Source organism: Carcharodon carcharias, chromosome 10 (assembly GCF_017639515.1).
Source record: "Carcharodon carcharias isolate sCarCar2 chromosome 10, sCarCar2.pri, whole genome shotgun sequence".
Classification (NCBI taxonomy): Eukaryota; Metazoa; Chordata; class Chondrichthyes; order Lamniformes; family Lamnidae; genus Carcharodon; species Carcharodon carcharias.
In genome coordinates this window covers 83,771,580-83,793,297 of record NC_054476.1, presented here as the reverse complement: position 1 = coordinate 83,793,297, position 21,718 = coordinate 83,771,580, and the positions used below count along the sequence as shown (strand labels likewise).

The following is a 21,718-nucleotide window of genomic DNA, read 5'->3' as shown; positions in this document are numbered from 1 at the left end:
CCTCATCCCAACCATCTTCAGCTGCTTCATCAATTACCTTCCTCATAAGGTCAGAAGTGGGGATGTTTGCTGATGATTGCACAATGTTCAGCAACATTCGCAATTTCTCAGATATTGATACTGTCTATACCAATATGCAGCAAGACTTGGACAACATTCAGGCTTGGGCTGATAAGTGGCAAGTAATATATGCATCACACTAGTGCCAGGCAATGACCATCTCCAACAAGAGAGAACCCAATCATTTCTCCTTAATATTCAATGGAATTACCATCACTGAATCCCCCACTATCAATATCCTGGAGGTTACCATTGACCTGAAACTGAACTGGACTAGCCATATAAATACTGTGACTACAAGAGCAGGTCAGAGGCTGGAATTCTGTGGAGAGTAACTCACCTCCTGACACCCCAAAGCCTGTCCACCATCTACAAGGCACAAGTCAGGAGTGTGATGGAATACTCCCCACTTGCCTGGATGAATGCAGCTCCAACAACACTCAAGCTTGACACCGTGCAGGACAAAGCAGCTGCTTGACTGGCACCCCATCCACCACCTTCAACATTCACTCTGTTCACCACCACTGCACAGTAGCAATAATGTGTACCATCTACAAGATGCACTGTAGCAACTCACCAAGGCTCCTTTGACAGCACCTTCCAAACCCACAACTGCTACCACCTGAAAGGCAGCAGACACATGGGAACACCACAGCTGAAAAGTTTTTTTAATATTATTCATTCAAGGGATCTTGGCGTTGCTGGCTAGGCCAGCATTTATTGCTCATCCCTAAATGCCCTCTGAACAAGAGCAATTAAGAGTCAACCACATTGCTGTAGTTCTGGAGTCATATAAAGATAAGGCAGGGATTTCCTAATGGACGTTAGTGAACCAGATGGATTTTTACAACAATCTGGCAATGGTCATTATCAGATTTTTAATTCTGGATTTTTAATGAATTCAAATTTGCTGTGGTGGGATTTGTACCCAGGGCCCCAGAGCATTTCACTGGGTCTCTAGAATGCTAGTGACAATACTACTATGCCTCCGTTCCATCACTGTTGCTGGGTCAAAATCTTGAAACTCCCTCCCTAACAGCATCACAGGGACTGCAGTGGTTCCAGAAGGCAGCTCATCACCACCTTCTCAATGGAAATTAAGGATGGGCAATAAATACTGGCCTAGCCAAAGAGGCTCACATCCCATGAGAGAAATTTTAAAAATCAAAATAGAGGGTCTCCCATTTAAGGTGGAAATGTGAAGGACTTTTTTTCTTTCAGAGGGCTGTATAATCTTTGGACAATTTCATCCCAGAGGATTTTGGATGCTGAGTCATTGAGTATGTCCAAGATAGAGATCAATACTGGGCTTTAGTAGAATCAGTGACTGAGGGTAGTGTTGGAAAGTGGAGTTGAGATCAAAGATCAGCCTTGTTGAATGGCAGAGCAGGTTTGTGGAGCTGTATGACCCACTCCAGCTCCTCTTACATTCTTATGCTTTACACATGAATATAGTATATAAACCCAAGTTACTGCTGGTTCATACTGCCCAGTAGACCAACCCCAGACCAACAGGGCTTTACAGTCATGATTCAGGCTATCATCCTGTGTCAACTGTACAGTTTAACCAGCCAAATATTCTAGGCAAACCACCTGGCCACTTTCACATGTCGACATGTGCTGAAAGTGCTGTCTCTGCAGTGGTGTGAAGCCTAGGCCTAGCTTACCCAGTCAGCATACATAATTGGGATTGTACCTTCCAACAGGCTTTGAAGTAGCAAAAAAGTCTTTAATAAAAAAAAGTAAGAACGCCCACTTATATCATGGCTTTCATGATCTCAGGGCATCCCAGCTGATACTTTTGAAACATAATCAGTCTTGCAACATAAGAAAAGTGACAGCCAATTTGAACACAGCAAGATCCAACAAACAGCTATGAGGTGATGACCAGATAATAAACAGATAACAGTGATGTTGAGGGAAAAGTATTAGCCAGAGCATCAGGGAGAATTCCCTAACTTTTCTTCACATTGTCAAAGATCCCATTGCACTTTCACTCCAGGGAATGGACAGAGCCTTAGCTTAATGTCTCATTCAAAAGAAGCAGTGTTCCCTCAATACTGCACTGGAGTGTCAGCCAACATTCCTGTCAGAGATTCCACACTCAGTTAGGCTCCAGGAGAGAAATCCAAGGATTCTAATGTGCTGAGTATATCCAGCATTTCCTGCTTTTATTTCAGACCAATAGACGTAGGAGCAGAAGTAGGCCATTCGGCCCATCAAGTCTGCTCCGCCATTCAATGAGATTGTGGCTGATCTGATGATCCTCAACCCCACTTTCCTGCCTTTTCCCCGTAACCCTTGGTTCCCGAATCAGCAGCACTTTGCTTCTGAGTAAATCTTCATTCCTGAAGTCTGAGTGAAATTTGAATCCAGTAGTCCTTGACTGTGCATGTTGGAATGGAGGGGTGAGGGTTGCTCAGGGTAGCAAAGAAATCCAAGCATCAGGGATCTTTCCTTATTTTGAAATGGCAATGGCTGCAATTGAGGAATTGAATGCAGGTACTCTTTGTAACAGCTGCTGCTGTCTACCTTCAGCTTCAGGTCCACTCAATCAACTTTTTCATCCTACATTGGGGGCAGGGGCGTGATTTAGGCAGAAATGGGGAAATACTCAAAGACCCTAACTGAAAAAGGGTCTTGAAACACCTGTTTCTCCGTCAGGCCAAATTCACATGAAAGTTAAGTGTAGGGTTGCTACTTGTTCCACTGCACTCCTCTCATTCATGCAACATAAGCACTGGTCACACACCAAGAAATTGCCAATCCTTTCTTTCAGTTATTTTCAGTAACTTTCTAGTGATCACCTCTGAGGGATTATGGGGAAAACGGTTCCAAGAGGCATCAATCCATTCCACATAAAGCACCATGGGAAAGGTACAGGCTGAAGACATTTGTTAACCGAGAGGGGAAGAGTGTGTGACAGAGAGAGAGAGGGAGAAAGAAAGGGAGAGGAAAAGGCTGTGTGTGAGAGAGGGAGAGAGAGGGAGAGAGAGGGAGAGAGAGAAAGAAATTAAAGTGTACTTCTGTTCTATGAAGAGAAAAAGTCTTAAAAATGAATGAAAAAGGGAAAATTTGGCAGTGTTTGGCTGATACCACATTACATGTCCACCACACCCCCTCCCTTACTGACCTTTGCCTGATTTTAGGGCTGACTGTCCCCACTTTACCAGAGTGCCTGGCTGATTCTTCCCTTTGCCGGATTGCCTTATTGGTTTCCCGCTAGTCAGAGCGTCTGGCTGACTCTCTCCTGCAGCCTACACCAAGCTCCAGAGTCCAAAATGTTCAAGCTGTAGTATTTGAATGTTGGAATGTGTACTGTTGGCAGTAAGTAGGATGACTCCCACAGTGCCTGCCTGTGAAGCTGTTAAACCACCATCAATCTTTATTGTGTAACAGTCATTTTACAAAATATGAGCTGGGGTGGGGGGTCCTATCTTTCATTCTTTTCTCTGCTACCTTGAGCAACTCCCTTCCCTCCATTCCAACATGTGCAGTTATGGGCTCAAATCTCATTCAGGCTCCAGAAATGAAGATTTATTCAGAAGCAAAGTGCTGCTGATTCGGGAACCAAGGGTTACGGGGGAAAAGTAGGAAAGTGGGGTTGAGGATCATCAGAACAGCCACAATCTCATTGAATGGCGGAGCAGACTTGATGGGCCAAATGGCCTACTTCTGCTCCTACGTCTTATGGTCTGAAATAAAAGCAGAAAATGCTGGATATACTCAGCATGTTAGGCAGCATCTGAAAAAACTGAGTTAATGTTTCAGGTCGATGTCCCTTCATCTCCCTCCACAGATGCTGCCTAACCTGTTGAGTATTTCCAGCATTTTCTGCTTTTATTAAAATGCATTCTCTCTGTCAGTTTGAAGGAGATGTGAACGGAGGCTGAATGTTTTCAATGCAGGCTCTTAAAATCCACAGCTAAAAGTTGGAAAGGCGTTAGCAGTAAATTCACTATCTCACTCAAAAGCACAATGGTGACTAATGAAGGAAATGAATAACTTGCATATGTGGTGCCATTCACAGCCTCAGGGTGTCCCAGTTTGCTATTTTGGACAGTGAGATATTTTAGGAGTGTAGTCGCTAATGTAACAAAGGAAATGTGATACCCAAATTGCACAGAGCAAGCTGCAATAATAAGCCAATCATCAGTATTAATGATGTTGATTGATGGTCAAATATTGACCTGGAGCCCGTGAAGAACTCCACTGCTCTTCTACAAAATAGTGCCATGGGCTCTTTAATATCCAGAAGGGACAGATAGGACCTCAGTTTAATGCCTCATCGATGCCTCTGACAGTGCAGCACTTACTCAGTACTGAATTAGAGTGTCAGCCTCAAGTATCTGAAGTGGGATCTGGTCCCATCAGGTTCTGCTGCAGAAGCAAGAGAGCTACCATTACGCCATGACTGACACCTAATGGGAATGATCGTGTTACAATCTGAATGCTATACAAAGGTTGGGATTGTAAATGGAGCCTTACTTAGCATCTAACTTTCTCAAAGAAATGTAAAACAATGAACAGAGCTGCAGCTTCATTCTCTAGCTGTCTATGATGCTACTAAAACAAAGGAACAAGATAAATTTATACTACAGAGGAAAGCCAAGTCACCTGCAGTCATCTCCACTGATTTAGGATAAAAGCACTTAAAGTCTCCTTATACTGCAACATAACCTTCCAAACGTCCCAACTTTAACGTTAAGGGAAACCTCGCTGGAAAATGTTCCACACGTACGGGAACCAATCACTGGATAGATGCCACACGTACTGGAACCAATCGCTGGATAGATTCCAAATGCACAGGAACCAATCGCTGGATAGATTCCACATGTCCTGGACTCTATTGGATATAATCTATATTGTATAATGAAATGATACAGCACAGGAGGACATCATGACTGTGCTAGCTCATTGGTAGACTTATCCATTTAATCCTACTCCCTTGCTCGTTGCCCATAGCCCTGTAATTTATTTCCATTCATGTATTTATTCAATTGCCTTTCGAATGTTATTATTGAATCTGCCTCTACCAAGCTTTTTCAAGCAGCGCATTCCAGACTAAAATAACTCTGCGCAAAAAAGAAAATCTTTTCCTCATAGCATCTCTCATTCTTTTGTCAATTACCTTCAATCTGACCCTTCCTCCACTGGAGACAGTTTCACCTTATTTACAATTTCAAAACTGTTCATGATTTTGAACGGCTTTGTTAAATCTCCTTTTCACCATCTCTACTCCAAGGAAAACAAAGCCAGCTTCTCCAGTCTCTCCACATAACCGAAGTTCTTCATCCTTTGCTAGAGTTGTTGGTGAGACCACATCTGGAGTACTGTGTACAGTTTTGGTCTCCTTATTTAAAAGGTATAAATGCGTTAGGAGCAGTTCAGGGAAGGTTCGCTGGACTGCTACCTGTGATGGGGGTGTTGTCTTATAAGGAAAGGTTGGACAGGATCCATTGAAGTTTAGAAGATTGAGATGTGATCTTATGGAAACATGTAAGACTCTGATGGGTATATGCTGAAAGGATGTTTCCCCGTGTGGGAGAGACTCGAACTAGGGGAAACAGTTTAAAAATAAGGGATCTCCCATTCAAGACAGAGATGAGAAGAAATGATAGGGGGTACAATGCTTGTATATTACAATGTGTCCAAAGAAATTAAGCTAGTACGTGGTGCCTCTTCATATGGAGAAAGTGCTGTAATCTCTCATGTGTCGGATAGTGGTGAGGAGAGACTCATTGCATTAGCTTTTCATACCCTCAGTGGTAGTGAGCGAAATTATGCTCAGTTGGAATGTGAAGTATTGTCCTTGATTTTCATACTGATATGGCCGTAGTTTCACGATTGAAACTGATCAAAAGCCACTGACTGCTACATTGAATCCAAAGTCTCCAGCACCCATTTCAGTTGCAGCTCGAATGCAAACATCAGGGTAGGAGTGAAAAAAGTCTGAAGTTGAACCAGAAGGTGAAGACGAAAGATCATCATCATAAGTGGCTGAAGTGGCTGCCAGGAAGACTCATGAAAATACGTGATCCTTGCACATATTTAGTCAAGATGTTTGGTAGGGGAAAGATGGGGTTTGTATAGATAGATTATTTTTTACCTTCGGAGGCTCATGAGGAAGAAGGGATTTGGGAAACATCTAATGAGTCTGATGAATTGGATAGTCAGGATACAAGTAGAGTACCAATAGTTAATCCAAAACAAGTTGTGCCTGAAGTCACTTCAGATCTGAGTCAGGCTCTGATGAAGTGGAAAATTCAAGGGCAAAAAAAACAGTCTTTGGAGAAAATTTCTCAGACTCAGGCCAAGATCCTTCCCCAAGTTCTGAAAGTTCGAGTCAAGAAAGGCAGTATCATTTTAGAAATAGGAAATCAGTGGTCAAGTTGGATTTGCAAATAAATGAAAAACAAGAAATGTAGACAATTTGTATGGAATTTGAACATTGTGTAACTTTTTCATGAAGGAGGGAGGAGTATAATGACACCCTTTGTGGCCAATTGTGTATGTATGTATGTATATAAACAAAAAACAGAATAAACCAGTTCAGTTGGGTAATGGAACTCTAAGTGTATGCACCAGTAATTTTGTCCTGCCAAGATACCACAGTGCCACATATCTACCAAGTTACCAGTCTCTCTGCATCTTCCCGAAGTCTGTTACTATCCTCTTAATTCTTTACTATGTTTTCATATCATCTACAAAATTTGAAATTATGCTCTGTATACATAAGTCAAGGTCATTAATATATATCAAAAAGAGTGGTCCTAATACCACCGCAAGGGCACACCACTCTATACTTTCCTTCAGTCAAAAATATGACTGTTCACCACCAGTTTATGCTATCTATGCCTTAGATAGTTTTGTCTCCACACTGCCTCTGCTCCTTTAATCTCGCAGGCTTTTATTTTGCAAAGTCTGTTATGTAGTATTTTGTCAAACATCCTTTGAAAGTCCGTATGCGGATAAATCGCACTATCCTCATCAACCTTCTCTGTTACTTCAAAGGATTGCAGAAGTTCAATTTGGAGATTCCTTGTTTAGTGCTCACATTTAAAATTGCTGGATTGTGCTAAGGTGTCGAATATGGACAGGCTCCTGGTCTAATCTGGGGTTCAGTTCTCGGAAGGAGACTCACCTTTGGAGCAGACGTCTACAGCCTTAAAACATTTTGTGGGCAAGCAGTCATGTTCGGCAGTCTTGATGGCACAAATGGGACATTCCACAGTGTCACAAAGAGCTCGATGATTCTGACATTTCAGGATCATCCAGATACTGGACACAAGCACCAGTACAAAGGAAGAGTTTCAGACTGAAGGAGCAAGGATGAAAACTTTTAGCAGATTTAAATACCACAGCAGATGACAAGATTCGAGCCCAGGGATGAACCCCAGGAATGCCTGGGGAACAGTTAACTGGTGCATTAAGGGTGACTTGAAATATTATTCTGATGAACTATTCAAAGCGGAACAGCAGGTGTTGCATGACACACACAATTCTTGAAGCTGAAGATGATGATCAGTCTGAAGGAACTATACTAGGGAGAAGAAGCTAGCCAAACCTGGTTTGCCTTTCTATATTAATGACTCAGATGAAAGGACTGAGTGTAATGTGTCAAAGTTTGCTGATGATACAAAGCTAGATGGGAAAATAAGCTGTAAAAAGAACACAAACAGGCTTCAGAAGTTGAGTGAGTGGGGGTGGGCAGATATAGCATAGTGTGTGGAAATATGAGGTTATTCACTTCGAAAATAATATAAAAACAGAATAATTTTAAAATGATGAGAAACTATTAAATGTTGGTAGTCAGAGGAATTTGATGTCCTTGTTGTCAAAATAGCCAATGTTAATGTGTAGGTAAAACAAGAAATCAAGAAGGCAATTGGTATATTGATCTTTATTGCAAAGGGTTAACAACCTTTTATATTTTCTGAGCTTCCCAGGCTTCCCACCAAAAATATTATGAAGCCAACTGCACTGGAATGCCCATCAAGAAAATGGGCTCAAGAAGCATCAATGAAAATAATTAATTTCATGTTCTTGGGTCACCCAAGGATGAAATCTGAGTATGCATTTCTCCATATTTAATTTTTGTAATGTTTTATTTGCCCTTAAAACATTCTCAACGGGTGTTTCATCATAGTAGTTAATTCTAATACATCAAGATTAGCACACCACCAATTCAACATAGCAAACAAGTTTTAGAACAGCCTTGTTTCTTCTTTAGATGCGATACCATAGTTCTGTGATGGCCTAGCAATTACTATATCATGTTCCATGTCCAGTTTCATTTATGTCCTTTTAACAACAAAAATACCTCACCAGACATTAAGTCTAATAAAGTGGTTTACTCCAGCTACCTTGCATGGAATGGCCAATATTTCTCGTGAGCTCAATGTGTTGTTATCCCCAAACCTAAAACAAGTAGGGTTTTCATTCTCCCTGACCTTCCATCATTCCTCAGTAGTGAGTGAATCTAGATAACATTTTAACCAATCTGTTACACACACTGTCGAGGTGCAAACACCTACCTATCACTACACAATTAAATGAATTTGTAACAAATACACTCATCACTGGCCAAAAGCTTCTTCTCCCTAGTATAGTTCCTTCAGACTGATCATCATCTTCAGCTTCAAGAATTGTGTGTGTCATGCAACACCTGCTGTTCCGCTTTGAACAGTTCATCACAATATTTCAAGTCACCCTTAATGCACCAGTTAACTGTTCCCCAGGCATTCCTGGGGTTCATTCCTCGGCTCGAATCTTGTCATCTGCTGTGGTATTTAAATCTGCTAAAAGTGTTTTCATCCCTGTTCCTTCAGTCTGAAACTCTTCCTTTGTACTGGTGCTTGTGTCCAGTATCTGGATGATCTTGAAATGTCAGAATCATCGAGCTCTTTGTGACACTGTGGAATGTCCCATTTGTGCCATCAAGACTGCCGAAAATGACTGCTTACCCACAAAATGTTTTAAGGCTGTAGACGTCTGCTCCAAAAGTGAGTCGCCTTCCGAGAACTGAACCCCAGATTAGACCAGGAGCCTGTCCATATTCAACACCTTAGAACAATCCAGCAATTTTAAATGTGAGCACTAAACAAGGAATCTCCAAATTGAACTTCTGCAATCCTTTATACCGTCTATTTAAAATTCATGATATATTCCTCCATGGAATGAATGCTTCCCTTTCAAAATCTATCAACATTTGACCATACCTTGGAGGCATCCAATAGGTCATCTTTCTGGTAAATTTCATCTATGAACCTAATAAAAAATCCAAACCTGCCTCAGTATCCAACTGACAGGCATCCAGCTGACAAAATAACTTGCTTCTGATTTTATTTTTGTTAGGAAGCGACAATGCCAAGGTCATGCCATGTGTCCTCTTCAATAGGGACATAACCCATGTCCACATATCCATTTCATTTTTCCACTGGTCACAATGTTCAGAGTCTGAGAACATCTGTGTATAATCATTCCCTGGCAATTTACTTGCTTTCAGCCATTCTTCCCAAAAGTTACTCAAAATATAATCTTCAGTCTAAAAAGAAAGGCTTTCTTATTTTCCAACCTTCACCTTTAGGCAACTATCCTCTGCTACCATGTTAAACTCCTGACAGCCAATTGGTGAAATAGGACACCAGAGGCAACCTTTACTTAGGTTTCATTTTATTCACAGAGTGAAACATTACAAGTGTATAGCTCTTAACTCTACTCCCACACCAGTGTCAATAAGTGTCTCTTTATATATGCTCAAGCAATCATCCAACCAATGCCCTCCGCCTGTATATACTTAATCTTTACTTATACAATTAACACAGGAAACTATTCAGCCCATTGAGTCAGTGCTGCTGCCAGTTATTCCCAGTCACTCTTTCCCCATATCCCTGAAATTTCTCTCTTTCAATGATTTATCCAGTCCACTTTCAAAGGTTACTATTAAAGATGTATCCACACCCGATTAGGCATTGCATTTCAAAACCTATGCCAATCGCCTTAAATCTGTGCTCTCTGATTATAGATCCATCAGCGATTGCCAGTTTCCCTTTCTTTACCCTATCAGAACTATTTGGTAGTACAAAACTTGAGTATTGCTGAAAAAAAGATTTTTTGTTGAAGCTTTCTGTCTTGCACTCATCAGGACAATTCACAAGAAAATTTCAACGTTAGGGGAAACAACATATTTATACTGTAAGAGAAGAGCATGCCGATTGGTTGGCAAGTGGACTCTAATTGGTCGAGGCATTGTCATGGAGAATGCATCAGTTGATGGTGACTGACAGTTAACTGCCAAGCATTGTTTGACATTTAAACCAGGCAGCTTGACTTCATGATTTTACACAGCTCTATCAAATCTGTTTGTGCCTCCTCTGCTCAAAGGGAGAATAATACCAGCTTTTTCAATCTGTGCATCTGTAATAACCTCTTCTCTGGAACCATTTTACTAAATATCTTCTGTACATTCACCAAAGGCTTCATGTCCTTCCTAAAGTGTGGTGCCCAGAATTGGATGCAATACATCAGCTGGGGAAAAATCAGTTTATTTTTAAAGGTTTACCGTAACTTCCTAGTTTTTGTACCTTATGCCTCTATTTATAAAGGCTAAGATCCCATCTGATTCATTAATTTCCCCAGCTCAACTCAAGAGTATCCAACTGAAGAATGCTCTGAAGAACAGTCAAATGGACTCGAAACATTAACTCTGATTTTCTCTCCACAGATGCTGCTAGACCTGAGTTTTCCAGCATTTTCTGTTTTTGTTTCAGATTTCCAGCATCCACAATATTTTGCTTTTATCAAGAATGTCCAAGCTGTTAATGATTTCATAGTCTTCAATGGGTCTTCTCATGACTAAGAGTCTAATGTGGGATCAGCATGGACCTCCACAGAGCTGGCAGTTCATGTTGTCATTGGTGATGTTTGGGGAAATTTCTACAGCTGCGTCACCCTTGGGCAAGTCAGATGTTGAGAGTTTGTTGTAGATAGTTCTCGAAGCATATTGAACCAAATTTCAGTGCTTGCCTCTATATGGGAAAATACTATGGTCTACTGGTCTAAGAAAATTGGTCTGCAATGTGGAAGTTTGCAAGGCTCTTTTTAGGATGATGTTATATCATTTGTACTGACCACCCTGATATCGTTTGCCCTGACACAGTTCCCCATACAGGAGCTGCTTGCAATTCTGTGAACATCCTTGCAGGAGACATGGCCTTCCCATCGAAGTTGAAGGTGATCTCCATGCCGTTGAGCCCAGCACGATGGAGGATCTTATTGTTTGTGAGTTTGTCCTGCCATTGAATTCTTATGACGGACCTCAGATGACACTGGTGGAAGTGTTCCAGGGCTTTGATGTGGTGCCTCAGGCAGACCCAGATCCTGCGCCATACAGCAGGGTGATGAGAACAATGGCCTGGTAGAGTTTGATTTTAGTTTGCAGCTTAATACTAGCTTCCATACATGATCATGGAGTTCGCTAAAGGCAAAACTTACTTTCTGGATGCGTGCACATCTTCATCAATAGCGGCATTCCAGCGAGCACACTACCAAGGTGCGAGAATTTTTCTACAGCCTTGAAACTGGTACTGTGAATGGTTATATCTGGTGCTTCATAGCCTGTGCTTGGTACTGGCTAAAAGATAACCTCGGTCTTGGACACATTTATTTGGAGACCAAGTTTTTGGTAGCATGAGAATTTGTTTTCCATAGCGCTGATATCTTCCTTCCTGTGGGCACATAGGGTACAGTCATCTGCATACAGAAGCTCTCTAACTGCTGCCTCTGTAACTTTGGTGAAGGCACACAGTCTGGAGAGAAAGAAAGAGTACAAGAGTAAGGAAGTCTTGCTGCAATTGTACAGGACCTTGGTGAGACTACACCTGGAGTACTGTGTACAATTTTGGTCTCCATATCTAAGGAAGAATATATTTACCTTAGAAGTGCAGCAAATGTTCATTCAATTGATTCCTGGCATGAAAATTACCTTATGATCGGAGATGAGTAAATTGGGCCTATACTCTCTGGAGTTTAGAAGAATGAGAGGGGATGTCACTGAAATATACATGATTCTGCGAGAGTTTGAAAGTATTCACAAAGGCTTTTTCCCCTGACTGGAGAGTCTAGAAGTAGGTAGCATGGTCTCAGGATAAGGGAATGATCAATGGTCTGAGATGAAGAGAAATTGCTTCACCCAGAAGGTTGTAAATCTTTGGCTGTGGATGCTTAGTCACTGAGTATATTCAAGGTTGAGATTGATAGATTTTAGAAATCTAAGGCCATTAATTGTCTATCAATTATGGTCAAGTGGTGGGTATTAACTGGGGTCTCTTGAGCTCACAAATATGTAACCATGTAACTACCAGATTGCATGGCATCTTACCAAGTCTGGCCTTTGTGACTCAACTGCCCTCTGAAATGGCCTCCTAAGCCACTCAGTTGCATTCAAGAGGGCAGCTCACTACCGCCATTGCAAGGATAATTAGGCATGGGCAATAAATGCCACTGGAATATATCCAGTGATTGATACCTGAACATATGGAATATATCCAATCAGAGGTAGTACAAGGACATAGCTCAGTGAGCTGAGAAACAATCCTGATTCAAGGATCGATTGTTGGAGACCTGTGGGCTGACATTTAGATCAGCAGGATCCGGTGCTTCCAATGGTAAACGCAGCACAAATCGACAACGATTTGTAAAAAGGAGCTTATAAAAAGAAACCAACAGCTTTTAAGTGTACAAAGCCAGTGCATTGTGTTGTAGGCTCCAGGTGCAGCCAATGAGGGCTCCCTGCTCACTGGTGACAACTGCTACACTGAAACAACTATGATCAAGCTATTCGAGGTGAGTTGCTCTGCCAAACCTCTACCGTGTTGACAAGGAGGCCTGTCTTTTTATAATTGTGAACTCTCCTGGTGTGATGATGCTGGTTCTTGACTGATTGTTAACATTTTGGAACCGTTTATGACTAATTGTTCACACCACTGATCCACAAAAGTTCAACTTATTGTATACAGCATGAGGGAGGAGGAGTCATGGTAGAAGGACTGGGATCAACTCTACTTTGGCTACACCTGGGAAACAAACAGGATCTTGGCTCTAAATGTCAGCCTGTGCTGGTCTACACCAAGGGAACTGCTCTCTCTCTCTCTCTCTCTCTCTCTCACACAATCTCACTCTCTGCCATTACATTTCACTGTGAGTCATCATGTTTTGCATTACCCTGGTTGAGAGATATACCACTGACCTACACAATGGTATGGGAATAATCAGGACAATGTGAAACATTGGTACATTGGGAATCATTAAATCACTTATTTTAAATCAGCTACAAGCAGGGATTAAAGGAAAGTTATCAACACTCAGCTTTGCTTAGACTTTCTGAACAAAATAGAATTTGATACCTCACATCCCTCCAGAATACGTCTGGTGATCGATAAGACAGTAACACATGTGTGGATATAAGCACACACACAAACTAAAATCCCAGGTACTCTCACACACCTTCATTGTAAAACAGTGGTGCAGTACCTGAATCCTGACACTAGAAGACACTAAAGTATTTAGGCAGTACACCAAAACTTGAGGCACTTGAACCAGACAGTGAAGTTAGCAAAAATGGAAAGACAATTTTAACACCTCAAAACAGAAAATAAAATAAGTGGTACAAATTTAGTTAAAAGTTTGCCTTTTCACTATTTGGTTAAAGATGCTTATTTTTGCAAATGTATAGGGACAGTCAGCAATGTGAAGTATTAAGGTAGATCAGTGATCAGATTGAATTGACAAGAAATAACTTGCATTCATTTACCATTGTTTACAACACCAATAAGTCACAAATTACAGTCTATGAAATGCACTTTAAGTGTAGTCATTGTTAGAGATAGGGAACACAGCAGCCAAATTCTGCACAGAGAGGTCCCGCAAACAGCAATGGGTGTGATCATTACCAATCTGTTTAAGTGGCCATGTAACATTTCCTCAGTGCGACAATGAAATGTCAGTGTAGACTTTGTGCTCAAGTCTCTGGATTGGAGCTTGAAGCTACAAACTCTGACTCAGGTGAGTGTGCTACTACTGAACCACGTCTGACATACTTGACTTAGTGAGCAAAGCCTGTATATTCTAGGACTTTGTGGCTCTGGTTCAGGCAGTGCTTCATCTATAGAACAAGGGTCTTCCATTTGTTATAGATCAGAGTGCTTGGAAGAGAATTTGCAAGGTCGTATGGAGACAAGAAAGCCATGTTCAAGGGGAAAAGACTTTCCCAATGCAGTGTGCTCACTGTCACAGACTGCTGCTGCAGCTCATACTTCTCCAGTAACCTCCTCTCTCTCACAAACTGCTGAATATCTGATGGACTCCTGGAAATAAGAGATGATATCAACATGGCAGTGGGTATCAGAGGGTACTTTGTTTGCTTTAAATTAGGCAATACCAGCAGAGACCCACACAATTTGCAGTCAAATTAGAATACATGCTGAGTTCAATTCAATCTGATCACTGATCTACCTTAATACTTCACATTGCTGACTGTCCCTATACATTTGCAAAAATAAGCATCTTTAACCAAATTATCTTATCCACCCCTCCAATGCCATCCCTCCACCCCATGCCATGTCCATCCCATGGCATTCCATACCTCCCATGCCATACCATCTGTGATAAATTTTGACCTGGAAGCAGTGCAGTAATGAAAATTTGTAATTTCTTCATAATGTCTGTGGAATCTGTAATTGGTTTTTGAATCAATGTTCTAAGAGTTTATTTCCAATGTAAACAGATCAATTGTAATTTTCTTGAATAATAAGAAATGTTGGTCTATGTGACCTGGCAACCCTTGATTTGAAAGCAGTGCCAACAGGAAGGAAGCTAACAGAATAGCAAAGGAGTGCTGCAGCAGAGGGGAGAACAGAGAAGGAGCTGTATGTGAGTGTGTATGCGTGTGTGTGCATGTGTAAAATACAGTTAAACAGGACAGAAAGCAGAAGGCAAGGTGGGACTGTGAATTGGACAATTTTACTGCTGCTGCTTCAGTTTCACCAGAGCCGACCAGATCATTTAATGGTTTACTAAAGGGAAAAGATAAAGGAGTCTCTAGGGAATCTGTGCCAGCAAGACTATCCTGAACCGAGCTATGGAGGTTCTTCAAGCTCGTGCTATTCGTGTGATGACTGTCTCCAGGGACCTTAGATTAAATATCAGTAAATGCAACTCAAGGGCCAAATCTATTAAGTTGGGAAGTGAGAGATCCTACCTATCAGAGGCCGAGTTAGAGAATCTTGGAACTGCACACAGTGCCACAAGGTTACGGGGAATTTTGTGGATGCTTGTGGTTGTGTAAGACATATCTTTATTGTACCAACTATTTAAAGTGAAACTTACTGCCTGTTAATGCATGCTTAACTTGCGTTGATTCTGATATATGTCAAATTAAAAGTTACAAAAATTCTTGTTGGTAATTTCTTCATTTGGGGATTGTTTGGTAAATTTGGTTATTTTGGTTTATGTTTGCCCCACAGGGACCATTACAAAAGTTGGGGCTCAAGTCCAGGATATGGATGCAAAGACTGAAACAGATTCACTGACTTTCTGGCATTTAAACAAACAAGACTTCACATTTGCTTTTGCCGTATTTTATTTGGAACTCGACATGAGTACCTTTGAGGCTCAGGCTTTTGTTGAGAGAGATGATCTGAATCTTAGAGACTTACAACAGTCACAAAAAGATGATTTGCAGTTTGTAGCAGAGCACATGGGGATTAACATAAGCTCAGGAACTAAGAGGGACAGGACCCTTGAAGAATTGTTTAGGCCACTGGGTCTCGAGGAAGAAAGGGCCAGTTCTGTTGGTGATCAAGTACAACTGGCCAGAATTGAAAAAGAAATAGAACTAAGAAATACTGACTTAGAAAGAGAGAGATTAGCAAGTGAGGAAAGGCATAAAGAAAGAGAGAGATGAAAAGCTCGAAATGGAACATTGGTTCTGATTACGCAAGCCTGAACTGATGAGCAAAAGTGAGGCTGACTCAGAAAGAACTCCTCTTCACTTTGATATCTTTAAATTTACTGACGAGGAAATGCAGAAGTACTTTCATGTCCTAGAAAATTGCCATGAATCTAAATAGGAGAGTTCTAGACTCTCCCACAAGGGACAACATCCTTTCTCTGAACCTTATCAAATCCCCTCAGGATCTTATAGGTTTCAATAAGATCACCTCTCATTCTTCTAAATAGGTATAGGCCCAAAATGCTCAACCTTTCCTCATAAGATAAATGCTTCATCCCAGGAACCACTCAAGTGAAACTTCCCTGAAGTGCTTAAAATACAATTATATATTTTCTTAGGTAAGCAGACCAAACTGTATACAGTTCTCCAGATGTGGTCTCACGAAGGCCCTGTAGAGCTGTCGCAACGCTTCCCTACTTTTATACTCGAATCCCCTTGCAATGAACATCAACATCCATTTGCTTTCCTAATCATTGCTGTACCTGCATACCACCATTTTCTGATTCATGTACCAGGACACCCAGATCCCTCTGTACCATAGAGCTCTGCAGTCTCTCTCCATTTAAATAATATACTGTTTTTTTATTTTTCCTGCCAAAGTGGACAAGTACACATTTTCCTGCATTATACTCGATCTGCTAAATTTTTGCCCACTCCCTTAACCTGTTTAAATCCCTCTGAAGACCCTATGTCCTCTTAGCAATGTACTTTCCTGCCCACCTTTGTCATCAGCAAATTTAGCTACCATATATTCAGTTCCTTCATCCAAGTCATTGATATAGATTGGAAATAGTTGAAGCCCCAGCACTCTGGCACTCCACTAGTTACAGTTTGCCAACCCAAAAATGACCCATTTAACTCTACTCTCTGGTTACTGTTACCTAACCAATTCTATATCCATACTAATATGTTACTCCCTACACCATGAGCTCCTGTTTTGTGTAGCACTTGATGTGGCACTTTAGTAAATGCCTTTTGGAAATACAAAGTGCACCATATCCACAGGATCCCCTTTTTGCACCATGCTCGTTACTTCCTCAAAGAACTCTAGTAAATTAGTCAAACATGATTTCCCTTTCACAAAACCTCATTCTCTGCCTCACTGAATTATGATTTTCTAAACATTCTGCTATTGCCTCCTTGCAATTGTTTTTATTTAAGCTTAAGACACAAATCTTAGGCTTACAATGCTCATCCTCAAACTGAAGATGAAATTCCATCATTTTATGATCACTGCTGCCTCGAGGCTCCTTTACTATGAGGTCACAATCCTGGCTCATTGCACATTACCTGTTCTAAAATAGCTTGCTCCCTAGTTGGCACCAGAATGTACTCCTCTAAGAAATTGTCCCGAATACATTCAATGAACTCATTTTCCAGGCTACCTTTGCCAATCCGATTCGTCCAACCTATATGAAGATTAAAATCACCCATGATTATTGGACTTCCCTTCTTACAAAGCCCCATTATTTCATCCTGTATACTCTGTCCTACAGTGTGGCTACTGTTAGGGGGCCTATCAACTACTCCCACAAGAGACTTCTTACCTTTGCTGTTTCTTATTTCTACCCAAACTGAATCTACATCTTGATCTTCAGAACTAAGGTAATCTTTCACTACTGTGTATGTCATCCTTAAGTAACAGAGCTACTTTACCTAGCTTCCTGTCCTTCCAAAATGGCAAATACCCTTGAATATTTAGGTCCCAGCCTTGGTAACCTTGTAACCACATCTCTGAAATGGCTATCAGGTCAGGCATATTTATTTCTATTTGTGTTATCAATTCATCCATTTTGTTACAAAACTGCACACATTCAGATACAGAGCCTTTAATTCTGTCTTTTTACTATTTTTACAATCTCTGGCCTTATCTGCTGGTGCACACTTATGTTTATAGGCTCTGTCTCTTCCTCTACACTCTGGTTATCATCATCCATGTCACTACCCCATTCTGTTACTTTGTGCTTTCTCTTTAATGTTCCACGTCTCCCCGCATGCCCTTATGCTCCCCCTCTGCCCGCCCCGCCTGCACGTGTCACGTGCTGCAGCTCTCTGTGCACCCTACATGTCTCTGCATGGATCAGGCTCTGCCCACTACATCAACCCACTGTCCAGTCAAAAACATGCAGCCTGACAAAAGCTGCACATTTGCCTGGATATTATTACAGATGGCGAGATCAGCCTCTTCCGGCGACGATGACAGAATTAGGCTCTGTTCTCCAATCAAACCCACCAATCAATCAGAAAAGTGCTGACAGATAATAACTGCATCATTCGTATTGATAAAGCCACACAATTGGTGAAGAAATGTGATCACACGCATGGTTATGTCACTGGGACTTGGTGATGTCCCAGGGCACTGTCCTGACCATGTCTTCCAATACAACCGTTGCTTTCTCACTGCTCTTCACTGGTTTTCTTTCTTGCTCCTGAATCATTGAGCCCAAGGGTATGGGTACTCTGCACACCCAGGTGAGGTAAAGAGGACCATTAAACCACAGGGGACTGTTGTTGCACATATCCACTGATATCCACTATTATCAAGTTTAGGGTGGTCACTGGATAAGACTATGGGGCAGATTTCCCCTCCCTAACTCAGTTGTAGCATCTAGAGTTACTGCCCCTGATATAAACTGTAATCAAAAGGCCCAAGTCTGAGGCTGGGGCCTCTTTGGTTCGTGAGGCTCTGCTGCAACCTCACAAACTCATCTAAATGATCATTTGACTGCAAACTAAATATTACAGCTTTGTCGAGTGGAGCAGGAACAAGCTGGTTTAAGTTGGTTTTGAGATCAATCTGTCCCTAAACTGCATGTGCTCTGTGCAGAAAGCAGTGAGGATGGGCGTAAGCCAAGCCACTGTTTCAGCACAGCCAGTGTGTCCCTGCCAGAGAAACTCCAGAACAGGGCTTGTGAATCCAGACTGAACAAGCAGCCCTTCGCTTCCTCGTTCACTCCCAGCAATAAGTAAACAATTTGAATGTTTCCCCTAAAGATCTGGAACACAGACAAGCAAGGGAGTCCTCAAAGGTGTTTGCTGACTCCATATGTGGCATCAATTGGCAAGGGATTGGGCAGGCTATTAACGGAAAATAAAAACAGGAAGGAGAATGATTCACCTTTTGGGAAGGCAATTTTAACTCTGAGTCCAGATCCAACATGTTGAAATCCTCTTATTCCTCTCTCGCGATACTAGTGGGCCTACTGAGTATCTGGAGCATTTTTCATGCAAATTCCCAGCACCTGCATTTGTGTCTTTGAAGCTAGTGCTAATAGGAGAGAGCTGCTCTTTAAACTATAACATGCAGCACATCACTCAGTTACCGGTCCTAGCACCACACACTATACTCACAGGTTGAAACAGGAACAGGACAGAAAGCAATGTTCAACCTCACCATTCAAAACACTTCCAATAGCACACAGCTTCCAGTATAGGGGCTCAGCAGCAGGTAGCCTCAGCATTGTAGGTGGGTTTCCCAAACTCAAACTGCAAGTAACCCAGTTTCTGGCTGCTAGGGCTGAGCTCCTAGTTCTGAAGGATAACAACTCAGGCTTCTTCACATTCTGACAACTTGTTTCTCTGTCTTAGTTTGTATAATACGCACCACACGCAGACTGTATAGACACACACACCATCAGTCACACTCTGTCCAGGAGTCAGTCGCACACAGTGTCCAGTCTCGCGCAGTGTCCAGCCTCAGTAACAATCTATCCAGGAGCCAGTCTCGCGCAGTGTCCAGTCTCGCGCAGTGTCCAGTCTCGCGCAGTGTCCAGTCTCACGCAGTGTCCAGTCTCAGTCACAATCTTTCCAGGAGCCAGTCTCACACAGTGTCCAGTCTCAATCACAATCTATCCAGGAGCCAGTCTCACGCAGTGTCCAGTCTCAGTCACACAGTATCCAGTCTCAGTCACAATCTATCCAGGAGCCAGTCTCATGCAGTGTCCAGTCTCACGCAGTGTCCAGTCTCAGTCACACAGTATCCAGTGTCCAGTCTCACACAGTGTTCAGTGTCCAGTCTCACACAGTGTTCAGTGTCCAGTCTCACACAGTGTTCAGTGTCCAGTCTCACACAGTGCCCAGTCTCAGTCACAATCTATCCAGGAGCCAGTCTCACACAGTGTCCAGTCTCAATCACAATCTATCCAGGAGCCAGTCTCACGCAGTGTCAAGTCTCACACACTATCCAGTCTCAGTCACAATCTATCCAGTGTCCAGTCTCACACAGTGTCCAGTCTCACACAGTGTCCAGTCTCACACAGTGTCCAGTCTCACACAGTGTCCAGTCTCACACAGTGTCCAGTCTCACACAGTGTCCAGTCTCAGTCACAATCTATCCAGGAGCCAGTCTCACACAGTATCCAGTGTCCAGTCTCACACAGTGTCCAGTCTCAGTCACAATCTATCCAGGAGCCAGTCTCACACAGTGTCCAGTCTCACACAGTATCCAGTGTCCAGTCTCACACAGTGTTCAGTGTCCAGTCTCACACAGTGTCCAGTGTCCAGTCTCACACAGTGTCCAGTCTCACACAGTGTCCAGTCTCACACAGTGTCCAGTGTCCAGTCTCACACAGTGTCCAGTGTCCAGTCTCACACAGTGTCCAGTGTCCAGTCTCAGACTCTAATCTGGAGACAGTCTCACTCTGTGTTCAGGAGCCAGTCTCATTGAATCAGGGTGTCAGTCACACTCTGTCCGGTGTCAGTCTCTCTATCCTCGAGCCAGTCTCACTGTGTTTAGTGTCAATCACGTTAAATCCTGGATCAATCACACTTTGTCCCAGTGTCAGTCACACTTTATCCTCGAGTTAGTAACATTGTATCTACAGCAGGAAAGTTACCAGCAGTTTGTTTAATGAAACACAGCAGTTAGGATTAGGTTTTAAGCCCTGACCCCGGGATGCCCGCGTTTATCAGAGTTTGTAGCTCACTCACCTCAGGACTCTTGGCACTGGCATGCACTGGGTGGCTGCTTCTCTGCTTGGTGCCACCCCGCTGACCCGTCCCTCAACAGCGGTCCCGAAACAAGAGCAGAATACTGAGGGAGCTGGAGAGGAAAGTGTAATACATCTAATAGAGCCGCATTCCACTACCGTATTACACCCAGGAATGGAGCAGGAGTAATACATCTAATAGAGCCACACTGCACTACCATATTACACCCAGGAATGGAGAGGAGAGTGTATTACATCTAATAGAGCCACACTGCACTACAGTATTACACCCAGGAATGGAGCAGGTTAATACATCTAATAGAGCCGCACTGCACTACCGTATTACACCCAGGAATGGAGCAGGTTAATACATCTAATAGAGCTGCACTCCACTACCGTATTACACCCAGGAATGGAGCAGGTTAATACATCTAATAGAGCCACACTGCACTACCGTATTACACCCTGGAATGGAAAAGAAAGTGTATTACATCTAATAGACCTGCACTGCACTACTGTATTACACCCAGGAATACAGCAGGGTAATACATCTAATAGAGCCACACTGCACTACCGTATTACACCGAGGAATGGAGCAGGGTAATAACCCTAATACAGCCGCACTCCCCTACCGTATTACACCCAGGAATGGAGCAGGAGTAATACATCTAATAGAGCTGCACTGCGCTACCATTTTACATCCAGGAATGGAGCAGGA

General features: G+C 42.4%; 1 protein-coding gene across 4 annotated transcripts in view; it reads right to left on the bottom strand.

The window, feature by feature from the left end:
• The window catches only part of LOC121282799 (tumor protein p53-inducible protein 11-like), a 122,144-nt gene extending 100,986 nt beyond the window's left edge, over positions 1 to 21,158 (bottom strand). For 2 of the 4 annotated variants that reach the window (XM_041196610.1, XM_041196611.1), the window contains exon 1: positions 21,002 to 21,158. In XM_041196610.1, coding sequence (XP_041052544.1) covers positions 21,002 to 21,024 — 23 coding nt within the window. In that variant the 5' untranslated portion in view covers positions 21,025 to 21,158. The remainder of the gene's footprint in view (positions 1 to 21,001) is intronic. The other 2 variants (XM_041196614.1, XM_041196612.1) reach the window with 2 other exon arrangements.
• Between the last annotated feature and the right edge of the window lie 560 nt (positions 21,159 to 21,718).